Genomic DNA, 13,328 nt, shown 5'->3' with positions numbered 1-13,328 from the left:
TAGTGTTTGTATTAGCAGTGTTCTGCTACTAGTGTTGTATTAGCAGTGTTCTGCTACTAGTGTTGTATAGCAGTTCTGCTACTAGTGTGTATTAGCAGTGTTCTGCTACTAGTGTTGTATTAGCAGTGTTCTGCTACTAGTGTTGTATTAGCAGTGTTCTGCTACTAGTGTTGTATTAGCAGTGTTCTGCTACTAGTGTTGTATTAGCAGTGTTCTGCTACTAGTGTTGTATTAGCAGTGTTCTGCTACTAGTGTTGTATTAGCAGTGTTCTGCTACTAGTGTTGTATTAGCAGTAGCAGTGTTCTGCTACTAGTGTTGTATTAGCAGTGTTCTGCTACTAGTGTTGTATTAGCAGTGTTCTGCTACTAGTGTTGTATTAGCAGTGTTCTGCTACTAGTGTTGTATTAGCAGTGTTCTGCTACTAGTGTTGTATTAGCAGTGTTCTGCTACTAGTGTTGTATTAGCAGTGTTCTGCTACTAGTGTTGTATTAGGAGTGTTCTATTACCTGGGTTGTATTAGCAGTGTTCTGCTACCAGTGTTGTATTAGCAGTGTTCTGCTACTAGAGTTGTATTAGCAGTGTTCTGCTACTAGAGTTGTGTTAGCAGTGTTCTGCTACTAGTGTTGTGTTAGCAGTGTTCTATTACTAGTGTTGTGTTAGCAGTGTTATGCTACCAGTGTTGTGTTAGCAGTGTTCTGCTACCAGTGTTGTGTTAGCAGTGTTCTGCTACCAGTGTTGTGTTAGCAGTGTTCTGCTACCAGTGTTGTGTTAGCAGTGTTCTGCTACCAGTGTTGTATTAGCAGTGTTCTGCTACTAGTGTTGTATTAGCAGTGTTCTGCTACTAGTGTTGTATTAGCAGTGTTCTATTACTAGGGTTGTATTAGCAGTGTTCTATTACTAGGGTTGTATTAGCAGTGTTCTATTACTAGGGTTGTATTAGCAGTGTTCTGCTACTAGTGTTGTATTAGCAGTGTTCTGCTACTAGTGTTGTATTAGCAGTGTTCTATTACTAGGGTTGTATTAGCAGTGTTCTGCTACTAGTGTTGTATTAGCAGTGTTCTATTACTAGTGTTGTATTAGCAGTGTTCTGCTACTAGTGTTGCATTAGCAGTGTTCTGCTACTAGGGTTGCATTAGCAGTGTTCTGCTACTAGGGTTGCATTAGCAGTGTTCTGCTACTAGGGTTGCATTAGCAGTGTTCTGCTACTAGGGTTGCATTAGCAGTGTTCTGCTACTAGGGTTGCATTAGCAGTGTTCTGCTACTAGGGTTGCATTAGCAGTGTTCTGCTACTAGGGTTGTATTAGCAGTGTTCTGCTACTAGGGTTGTATTAGCAGTGTTCTGCTACTAGGGTTGTATTAGCAGTGTTCTGCTACTAGGGTTGTATTAGCAGTGTTCTGCTACTAGGGTTGTATTAGCAGTGTTCTGCTACTAGGGTTGTATTAGCAGTGTTCTGCTACTAGGGTTGTATTAGCAGTGTTCTGCTACTAGGGTTGTATTAGCAGTGTTCTGCTACTAGTGTTGTATTAGCAGTGTTCTGCTACTAGTGTTGTATTAGCAGTGTTCTGCTACTAGTGTTGTATTAGCAGTGTTCTGCTACTAGTGTTGTATTAGCAGTGTTCTGCTACTAGTGTTGTATTAGCAGTGTTCTATTACCTGGGTTGTATTAGCAGTGTTCTGCTACCAGTGTTGTATTAGCAGTGTTCTGCTACTAGAGTTGTATTAGCAGTGTTCTGCTACTAGAGTTGTGTTAGCAGTGTTCTGCTACTAGTGTTGTGTTAGCAGTGTTCTATTACTAGTGTTGTGTTAGCAGTGTTCTGCTACCAGTGTTGTGTTAGCAGTGTTCTGCTACCAGTGTTGTGTTAGCAGTGTTCTGCTACCAGTGTTGTATTAGCAGTGTTCTGCTACTAGTGTTGTATTAGCAGTGTTCTATTACTAGGGTTGTATTAGCAGTGTTCTATTACTAGGGTTGTATTAGCAGTGTTCTATTACTAGGGTTGTATTAGCAGTGTTCTGCTACTAGTGTTGTATTAGCAGTGTTCTGCTACTAGTGTTGTATTAGCAGTGTTCTATTACTAGTGTTGTATTAGCAGTGTTCTGCTACTAGTGTTGCATTAGCAGTGTTCTGCTACTAGGGTTGCATTAGCAGTGTTCTGCTACTAGGGTTGCATTAGCAGTGTTCTGCTACTAGGGTTGCATTAGCAGTGTTCTGCTACTAGGGTTGTATTAGCAGTGTTCTGCTACTAGGGTTGTATTAGCAGTGTTCTGCTACTAGGGTTGTATTAGCAGTGTTCTGCTACTAGGGTTGTATTAGCAGTGTTCTGCTACTAGGGTTGTATTAGCAGTGTTCTGCTACTAGGGTTGTATTAGCAGTGTTCTGCTACTAGGGTTGTATTAGCAGTGTTCTGCTACTAGGGTTGTATTAGCAGTGTTCTGCTACTAGGGTTGTATTAGCAGTGTTCTGCTACTAGGGTTGTATTAGCAGTGTTCTGCTACTAGGGTTGTATTAGCAGTGTTCTGCTACTAGGGTTGTATTAGCAGTGTTCTGCTACTAGGGTTGTATTAGCAGTGTTCTGCTACTAGTGTTGTATTAGCAGTGTTCTGCTACTAGTGTTGTATTAGCAGTGTTCTGCTACTAGTGTTGTATTAGCAGTGTTCTGCTACTAGTGTTGTATTAGCAGTGTTCTGCTACTAGTGTTGTATTAGCAGTGTTCTGCTACTAGTGTTGTATTAGCAGTGTTCTGCTACTAGTGTTGTATTAGCAGTGTTCTGCTACTAGTGTTGTATTAGCAGTGTTCTGCTACTAGTGTTGTATTAGCAGTGTTCTGCTACTAGTGTTGTATTAGCAGTGTTCTGCTACTAGTGTTGTATTAGCAGTGTTCTGCTACTAGTGTTGTATTAGCAGTGTTCTGCTACTAGTGTTGTATTAGCAGTGTTCTGCTACTAGTGTTGTATTAGCAGTGTTCTGCTACTAGTGTTGTATTAGCAGTGTTCTGCTACTAGTGTTGTATTAGCAGTGTTCTGCTACTAGTGTTGTATTAGCAGTGTTCTGCTACTAGTGTTGTATTAGCAGTGTTCTGCTACTAGTGTTGTATTAGCAGTGTTCTGCTACTAGTGTTGTATTAGCAGTGTTCTGCTACTAGTGTTGTATTAGCAGTGTTCTGCTACTAGTGTTGTATTAGCAGTGTTCTGCTACTAGTGTTGTATTAGCAGTGTTCTGCTACTAGTGTTGTATTAGCAGTGTTCTGCTACTAGTGTTGTATTAGCAGTGTTCTGCTACTAGTGTTGTATTAGCAGTGTTCTGCTACTAGTGTTGTACTAGTGTTGTATTAGCAGTGTTCTGCTACTAGTGTTGTATTAGCAGTGTTCTGCTACTAGTGTTGTATTAGCAGTGTTCTGCTACTAGTGTTGTATTAGCAGTGTTCTGCTACTAGTGTTGTATTAGCAGTGTTCTGCTACTAGTGTTGTATTAGCAGTGTTCTGCTACTAGTGTTGTATTAGCAGTGTTCTGCTACTAGTGTTGTATTAGCAGTGTTCTATTACCTGGGTTGTATTAGCAGTGTTCTGCTACCAGTGTTGTGTTAGCAGTGTTCTGCTACTAGAGTTGTGTTAGCAGTGTTCTGCTGCTAGTGTTGTGTTAGCAGTGTTCTATTACTAGTGTTGTGTTAGCAGTGTTCTATTACTAGTGTTGTGTTAGCAGTGTTCTATTACTAGTGTTGTATTAGCAGTGTTCTACTACCAGTGTTGTATTAGCAGTGTTCTGCTACCAGTGTTGTATTAGCAGTGTTCTATTACCTGGGTTGTATTAGCAGTGTTCTGCTACCAGTGTTGTATTAGCAGTGTTCTGCTACCAGTGTTGTATTAGCAGTGTTCTGCTACCAGTGTTGTATTAGCAGTGTTCTGCTACCAGTGTTGTATTAGCAGTGTTCTGCTACCAGTGTTGTATTAGCAGTGTTCTGCTACCAGTGTTGTATTAGCAGTGTTCTGCTACCAGTGTTGTATTAGCAGTGTTCTGCTACCAGTGTTGTATTAGCAGTGTTCTGCTACCAGTGTTGTATTAGCAGTGTTCTGCTACCAGTGTTGTATTAGCAGTGTTCTGCTACCAGTGTTGTATTAGCAGTGTTCTGCTACCAGTGTTGTATTAGCAGTGTTCTGCTACCAGTGTTGTATTAGCAGTGTTCTGCTACCAGTGTTGTATTAGCAGTGTTCTGCTACCAGTGTTGTATTAGCAGTGTTCTGCTACCAGTGTTGTATTAGCAGTGTTCTATTACCAGTGTTGTATTAGCAGTGTTCTATTACCAGTGTTGTATTAGCAGTGTTCTGCTACTAGTGTTATATTAGCAGTGTTCTGCTACTAGTGTTGTATTAGCAGTGTTCTGCTACTAGTGTTGTATTAGCAGTGTTCTATTACTAGGGTTGTATTAGCAGTGTTCTATTACTAGGGTTGTATTAGCAGTGTTCTATTACTAGGGTTGTATTAGCAGTGTTCTATTACTAGGGTTGTATTAGCAGTGTTCTGCTACTAGTGTTGTATTAGCAGTGTTCTATTACTAGGGTTGTATTAGCAGTGTTCTGCTACTAGTGTTGTATTAGCAGTGTTCTATTACTAGTGTTGTATTAGCAGTGTTCTGCTACTAGTGTTGTATTAGCAGTGTTCTGCTACTAGGGTTGCATTAGCAGTGTTCTGCTACTAGGGTTGCATTAGCAGTGTTCTGCTACTAGGGTTGCATTAGCAGTGTTCTGCTACTAGGGTTGCATTAGCAGTGTTCTGCTACTAGGGTTGCATTAGCAGTGTTCTGCTACTAGGGTTGTATTAGCAGTGTTCTGCTACTAGTGTTGTATTAGCAGTGTTCTGCTACTAGTGTTGTATTAGCAGTGTTCTGCTACTAGTGTTGTACTAGTGTTGTATTAGCAGTGTTCTGCTACTAGTGTTGTATTAGCAGTGTTCTGCTACTAGTGTTGTATTAGCAGTGTTCTGCTACTAGTGTTGTATTAGCAGTGTTCTGCTACTAGTGTTGTATTAGCAGTGTTCTGCTACTAGTGTTGTATTAGCAGTGTTCTGCTACTAGTGTTGTATTAGCAGTGTTCTGCTACTAGTGTTGTATTAGCAGTTTTCTGCTACTAGTGTTGTATTGGCCTGGATGACTGATGTACAGGGGCAGGGTTCCATTACCTGTGTTCTGTTACCAGTGTTCCAATACCGGTGTTCTATTACCGGAGTTCTATTACCGGTGTTCTATTACCGGTGTTCTATTACCGGTGTTCTATTACCGGTGTTCTATTACCGGTGTTCCATTACCAGTGTTCTGTTGGCAGGGGTGGCAATTAGCCTAGTGGTTAGAGCGTTGTACTAGTAACCGGAAAGGTTGCAAGATCAAATCCCTGCGCTGACAAGGTAAACATTTGTCTTTCTGCCCCTGAACAAGGTAGTTAACCCACTGTTCCTAGTCCGTCATTGTAAATAAGAATTTGTTCTTAACTGACTTGCCTAGTTAAATAAAGTTTTTTTTTAAAAGTGTTACATTACCAGTGTTCAGGACATTCAGGATACTATAGAAACCCATCCAGTAAAGATTGCTTCTGAAGGTAGTTTTATAGAGTCATGTGAATCCATGAAAACAGTTGTCAAACACTGTGTAAGCATGATGATGATGATGATGAATATGACGGTGGTGATGACGACGAGGATGATGGTGATGACAGTAGTGATGATGCTGGCGGGGAGAATGAAATGTTTGTGTTGATCCTTCAGGGCAAGCTGAGATGCAGTGAACACATCACCAGTGGTTTCAACAACATGCCTGCTGCCTTCATGGGCATGCTACAGGGAGACAACACCGGCAAGGCTGTGGTCAAGGTGTGATGACGTCACAATCAACATTACACTCCTCCAGGACATCTGGCTAAAGCATTCCAGAACACTCAACTCCGTACACTCCAGGTTCTAGAACCAGAATCTGTTTCTACTTAACATTCCAGAACACTCAACTTCATACACTCCAGGTTCTAGAACCAGAATCTGTTTCTACTTAACATTCCAGAACACTCAACTCCGTACACTCCAGGTTCTAGAACCAGAATCTGTTTGTACTTAACATTCCAGAATCCTTCCTGTATGTCACACTAGTGTTCTGGTCCATGTTTATTTATAGACACGTTCAACACACAGCTAGACAGGTTTTGGTGCAGTGTAATTCAACATACAGCTAGACAGGTTTTGGTCCAGTGTAATTCAACACACAGCTAGACAGGTTTAGGTCCAGTGTAATTCAACAGACAGCTAGACAGGTTTTGGTCCAGTGTAATTCAACATACAGCTAGACAGGTTTTGGTCCAGTGTAATTCAACATACAGCTAGACAGGTTTTGGTCCAGTGTAATTCAACAGACAGCTAGACAGGTTTTGGTCCAGGGTAATTCAACACACAGCTAGACAGGTTTAGGTCCAGGGTAATTCAACAGACAGCTAGACAGGTTTAGGTACAGGGTAATTCAACAGACAGCTAGACAGGTTTAGACCAGGGTAATTCAACAGACAGCTAGACAGGTTTAGGTCCAGGGTAATTCAACAGACAGCTAGACAGGTTTAGGTCCAGGGTAATTCAACAGACAGCTAGAAAGGTTTTGGTCCAGGGTAATTCAACACACAGCAAGACAGGTTTTGGTACAGTGTAATTCAACAGACAGCTAGACAGGTTTTGGTGCAGTGTAATTCAACAGACAGCTACACAGGTTTTGGTCCAGTGTAATTCAACAGACAGCTACACAGGTTTAGGTCCAGTGTAATTCAACACACAGCTACACAGGTTTTGGTGCAGTGTAATTCAACAGACAGCTAGACAGGTTTTGGTCCAGTGTAATGCTATTAACTAAATAAACATGTCTTCACAATATAATGTTTATAATACATCCTGCCTACTGATAATTTACTTTTTCTACACCAATAATGTCATATTTGACTAATTACCAGACAGTCCCCACAACCGTGTTTGTACTGACCTTATCCCAACACCTAGCAACCTCATAACCTGGTCTATACTGAGTTTATACTGTAGTGACCTTAGCCCAACACCTAGCAACCTCATAACCTGGTCTATACTGAGTTTATACTGTAGTGGCCTTATCCCAACACCTAGCAACCTCATAACCTGGTCTATACTGAGTTTATACTGTAGTGACCTTAACCCAACACCTAGCAACCTCATAACCTGGTCTATACTGAGTTTATACTGTAGTGACCTTAACCCAACACCTAGCAACCTCATAACCTGGTTTATACTGTAGTGACCTGAACCCAACACCTAGCAATCTCGTAAAGGGATTCATATCTCTTGGTGTAACGATAAAGGTGTTGGTTTGACAGTCGCTGGTTGAGGGTGTAGTCCCCACATCCACTACAATACATTACACAATGGTATACAGTCGTGGCCAAAAGTTTTGAGAATGACACAAATATTAATTTCCACAAAGTTTGCTGCTTCAGTGTTTAGATATTTTTGTCAGATGTTACTATGGAATACTGAAGTATAATTACAAGCATTTCATAAGTGTCAAAGGCTTTTATTGAAAATTACATGAAGTTGATGCAAAGTGTCAATATTTGCAATGTTGACAGTTCTTTTTCAAGACCTCTGCAATCCGCCCTGGCCTGCTATAAATTAACTTCTGGGCCACATCCTGACTGATGGCAGCCCATTCTTGCATAATCATTGCTTGGAGTTTGTCAGAATTTGTGGGTTTGTTTGTCCACCCGCCTCTTGAGGATTGACCACAAGTTCACAATGGGATAAAGGTATGGGGAGTTTCCTGGCCATGGACCCAAAATATCGATGTGTTGTTCCCCGAGCCACTTAGTTATCACTTTTGCCTTGTGGCAAGGTGCTCCATCATGCTGGAAAAGGCATTGTTCGTCACCAAACTGTTCCTGGATGGTTGGGAGAAGTTGCTCTCGGAGGATGTGTTGGTACCATTCTTTATTCATGGCTGTGTTCTTAGGCAAAATTGTGAGTGAGCCCACTCCCTTGGCTGAGAAGCAACCCCACACATGAATGGTCTCAGGATGCTTTACTGTTGGCATGACACAGGACTGATGGTAGCGCTCACCTTGTCTTCTCCGGACAAGCTTTTTTCCGGATGCCCCAAACAATCGGAAAGGGGATTCATCAAAGAAAATGACTTTACGCCAGTCCTCAGCAGTCCAATCCCTGTACCTTTTGCAGAATATCAGTCTGTCCCTGATGTTTTTCCTGGAGAGAAGTGGCTTCTTTGCTGTCCTTCTTGACACCAGCCCATCCTCCAAAAGTCTTCGCCTCACTGTGCGTGCAGATGCACACCCACCTGCCTGCTGCCATTCCTGAGCAAGCTCTGTACTGGTGGTGCCCCAAACCCGCAGCTGAATCAACTTGAGGAGACGGTCCTGGCACTTGCTGGACTTTCTTGGGTGTCCTGAAGCCTTCTTCACAACAATTGAACCGCTCTCCTTGAAGTTCTTGATGATCCGATAAATGGTTGATTTAGGTGCAATCTTAATGGCAGAAATATCCTTGCCTGTGAAGCCCTTTTTTGTGCAAAGCAATGATGACGGCACATGTTTCCTTGCAGGTAACCATGTTTGACAGAGGAAGAACAATGATTCCAAGCACCACCCTCCTTTTAAAGCTTCCAGTCTGTTATTCGAACTCAATCAGTATGACAGAGTGATCTCCAGCCTTGTCCTCATCAACACTCACACCTGTGTTAACGAGAGAATCACTGACATGATGTCAGCTGGTCCTTTTGTAGCAGGACTGAAATGCAGTGGAAATGTTTTTTGGGGATTCAGTTCATTTGCATGGCAAAGAGGGACTCTGCAATTAATTGCAATTCATCTAATCACTCTTCATAACATTCTGGAGTATATGCAAATTGCCATCATACAAACTGAGGCAGCAGACTTTGTGAAAATTAATATTTGTGTCATTCTCAAAACTTTTGGCCACGACTTTACATGTATTATTCACTACAATATAACACCTGCTAACTTATATTATATGTTTAGTGCACTGGATTACATAATAATTTCTGATATAATGTTGTCAGTTTAATTACAAATAAAACTAAAACAGCTTAAAACTTCACATGAATATCAAACACAACTCCATCAGATAGACGTAATAAAGGGTCAATCTGGGATTCAAACAACAAAGCAACCAGTCACCCTGTCACTTGGACAATCCCAGACTGCCCCTTCTTTAACCATGGACCCATAACCATTACAACTAGTGTTCAACATGGACGTGCGTCTGGTTCTCACAGACCCAGTTGGTTGTGTGTCTGGTTCTCACAGACCCAGTTGATTGTGTGTCTGGTTCTCACAGACCCAGTTGATTGTGTGTCTGGTTCTCACAGACCCAGTTGATTGTGTGTCTGGTTCTCACAGACCCAGTTGATTGTGTGTCTGGTTCTCACAGGCCCAGTTGATTGTGAGTCTGGTTCTCACAGACCCAGTTGATTGTGTGTCTGGTTCTCACAGACCCAGTTGGTTGTGTGTCTGGTTCTCACAGACCCAGTTGATTGTGTGTCTGGTTCTCACAGACCCAGTTGGTTGTGTGTCTGGTTCTCACAGACCCAGTTGGTTGTGTGTCTGGTTCTCACAGACCCAGTTGATTGTGCGTCTGGTTCTCACAGACCCAGTTGATTTTCATAATGCACCCTACACTGTTCCAGCTCGTCAATGGATCTGATGACCTTTTGGGTGACAATAGCACAGTCCTCCATGCCAAAGAATTTATTTGGTTTGTTGTTCTTCCTACACCCATAGTTAAAACAAAGAATCATCTGTAAAAATCATTCAGTATTAAAAATAATTGTTAGTATGTTATAATTACTCATGAAGATAAGGGAATTTATATGTTTAAAGTAACGACTAAAGAATTCCACCCTGAAACGTATAAGACTATATTCCAATAATACATGTGTGGGACAAGTTAAGAGGGAGAAATATGTGGAGAAAACAGAGGCTGGTAGACTACACATGATAACTCTGAAAAAGCTGACAACAGGAGGGCCCTTCCAAGGCCTCTCTCATCTAGGGAGGAGAGGAGAGAACGACGAGAAACTGTCAAGGCTGGTAGAAAAGTGATAAACCTGTCTCTGTGTCTGTGTCTGTGTGTGTGTGTGTGTGTGTGTGCAATGAGGGGGTTAAAAAGACTGTTCACATTTTGGTTGACTTTAGAGCTCTCATGAATATACTACAACGAACCTTTTGCAGAATCTGAGTCTTTGCCTAATTCTTATTAACCCTAGCTTTACAACCTAGGGGGAATTGGTCAAAGCTATAGTGATTGTTATCATCATTGGGATCGAAAATTCTCGTGACAACATGCTATTAATACATACAATACTTTATTTTCTTATTTATTAACATTAATGAAGCACTTTTAAACAAAACATCCTAAGCATTTCTAACAAATTAATTTATAAACCATTTATAAAGGCCTCTTCATCAGAGTTGTTGTAAAGTGTAAGGAAATCATGTGGTTCAACAACACAGAGAACCAGGTGTTCCACTCTCTGGGTAGTAAGGGGCTCATGCACGCCAGAATCTCAAACAGACCTGCATACAATTTAATTAAACGTCCACTCCCTGTACCTGCTTCTCATCATCCTTACAGTGGGTTTGGGCGGAAAATCCAGGTAAATCTCGGTAACCCGGTTCCTGCCATTAACCCTACCAGCACCGCCAGGCAAAATGCTGATAGGTACAGTATCTGTATCGGCTGTGAATTACAGTAAAAGACGAAAGACAAGTGTAATATTTGCACATTGTTACAGTGCCTGTCACGGCTGTCTTCTTCCTCCTCGTCCGAGGAGGAAAAGTTTGAAGGATCGGAGGACCAATATGCAGCGTGGTATGTGTTCATCTTGTTTTTAATAGAAAGAGAACACTTTGCAAAACTAATACAAAAACAATAAACGACGACCGTGAAGCTAAATAACAAATAGTGCTGACACTAAACACTACACATAGACAATCACCCACAACACAAAACAGGCTACCTAAATATGGTTCCCAATCAGAGACAACGCAAAACACCTGTCTCTGATTGAGAACCATATCAGGCCAAACACATAGAAATAGACAAACCAGACATACAACATAGAATGCCCACTCAGATCACACCCTGACCAAACAAAACATAAAACATACAAAGCAAACTATGGTCAGGGCGTGACAGTGCTTTAAGAAAGTTTTCACACCCCTTGACTTTAAGGGTTAAGACTGTTAGAGCCTGAATTGAAATTGGATTACATTGAGATTTTTTTGTCACTGTCCTACACGCAATACCCCATAATGTCAAAGTGGAATGTTATTTTACAAATTAATTTAAAATGAAAAGCTGAAATGCCTTCAGTCAATAAGAATTCAACCCTTTTTTATGGCAAGCCTAAATAAGTTCAGGAGTAAAAAGGTACTTAAAACAAGTCACATACTGTAATACGTTGCATGGACTCACTGTGTGTAATAATAGTGGTTACCATAACATACAAATGATCTGTAAGGGCCCTCAGTCAAGCAGTGAATTTCAAACACAGATTCAACCCACAAAGACCAGGGAAGTTTTCCAATGCCTTGTATAGAAGAGCACCTATTGGTAGATGGGTCAAAATAAAAAAAGCAGGCATTGAATATCCCTACAAGAATGGTGAAGTTATTAATTACACTATGGATGGTGTATCAATACACCCAGTCACAACAAATATGCAGTTGTCCTTCCTAATTCAGTTGCCAGAGAGGAAGGAAACTGCTCAGGGATTTCACCATGAGGCCAATGGGGACTTTAAAACAATTACAGAGTTCAATGGCTGTGATAGGAGAACACTGAGGATGGATCAACAACATTATATAGTTACCACACAATACTAATCTAATAGAGAGAAAAGGAAGCCTGTACAAAATAAAACATATTTCAAAACATGCAGCCTTTTTGCAACAAGGCAATAAAGTAATACTGCAAAAAATGTGGGAATGGAATGAACTTTTTGTCCTGAATACAAATCCATGACAACACATTACTGAGTACCACTCTCCATATTTTCAAGCGTAGTGGTGGCTCCATAATGTTATGGGTATGCTTGTAATTGTTAAGGACTGGTAGTTTTTCAGGATAAAAAAGAAACAGAATTGAGCTAAGCACAGGCAAAATCCTAGAGGAAATCCTGGTTTAGTCTGCTTTCCACCAGACTCTGGGAGATTAATTCACCTTTTAGCAGGACAATAATATAAAACACAATGCCAAAGCTACACTGGAGTTGCTTTCCAAGAAGACAGTGAATGTTCCTGAGTGGCCGAGGTACAGTTATTACTTACATTTACTTGAAAATCTATGGCAAGAACTGAAAATTGTTGTCTAGCAATGATCAACAACCAATTTGACAGAGCTTGAGGAATTTTGAAAATAATAATGGGTAAATGTTGCACAATCCAGGTGCGGAAAGCTCTTAGAGACTTAACCAGAAAGACTTGTTGAGTAAAAACTGATTTGACAGAAATATCAGCTAGCTAGGATAGCCAGCTGCAGCTAACACCAAGCTATGCTAGCTAGCTGCTGTCAGCTTGGCTAAACACAAGGTCAGCGCAGGCTTAAGCCTGGTTTTCAAAATCTGTAGGCAGCATTCTGCCTTCTCCCTACAGTTCTCAGCCGTTAGCTTAGCCAACGACTGCCTCATGTGAACTACAATACTGACTCAGTGTTTTAACATTTAGAAACAACAATAATCATCGCTTACGTCACCGCTTTCGAAACATATGGCCCTTATTTTTCATCAGCGAGAAAGAATTCTTCAAATAAAAAACATACACTTACTGTATCAGTTTAGCACAGATTCATTCAGCTATGTGCGCCTCCATCTGACGAAACTACACTTCACGAGTTATGCTTACACACAGGTGTTCAGAGCATGCTACATAGCACAGGTGGTTTCTTCTTGTCTTCTGTCTGTTTTCCCTAAACAAGACCTGTAACATGGAGATGTGGCGATGTGGGAACACTAACCCTAACCTTATCAAGGTGTGTATCAATGTTTTTTCCCCCTCTCTGATATGAAAGATAAGGTCCTTATGCTTCCAAAACCGTACCACAGACAATGCATGTTAATGTTCAGACCGAGTGTCAGGTATCTTAACAAAACTCCCCCCTACAGAAGATGCCTTTGTCCAATGTCTCTTGTGTAATATAATGGAACTGATAGTCATGATCAAGGACTAGCTTTAGCCTACATAGAACTGAGAGTCATGATCAAGGACTAGCTTTAGCCTACACATGGAACTGAGAGTCATGATCAAGGACTA

At 41.1% G+C, this 13,328-nt stretch overlaps 1 protein-coding gene across 1 annotated transcript in view; it reads right to left on the bottom strand.

Moving 5' to 3' along the window:
• The window catches only part of LOC120052249 (tenascin-like), a 27,492-nt gene extending 22,323 nt beyond the window's left edge, over nt 1-5,169 (bottom strand). The window contains exon 1 of the mRNA XM_038999069.1: nt 5,154-5,169. Within this exon, the coding sequence (XP_038854997.1) occupies nt 5,154-5,169 (16 nt within the window). The remainder of the gene's footprint in view (nt 1-5,153) is intronic.
• Between the last annotated feature and the right edge of the window lie 8,159 nt (nt 5,170-13,328).

This window comes from Salvelinus namaycush, chromosome 8 (genome assembly GCF_016432855.1).
Source record: "Salvelinus namaycush isolate Seneca chromosome 8, SaNama_1.0, whole genome shotgun sequence".
NCBI lineage: Eukaryota > Metazoa > Chordata > Actinopteri > Salmoniformes > Salmonidae > Salvelinus > Salvelinus namaycush.
This window is presented reverse-complemented; position numbering and strand designations above follow the sequence as displayed.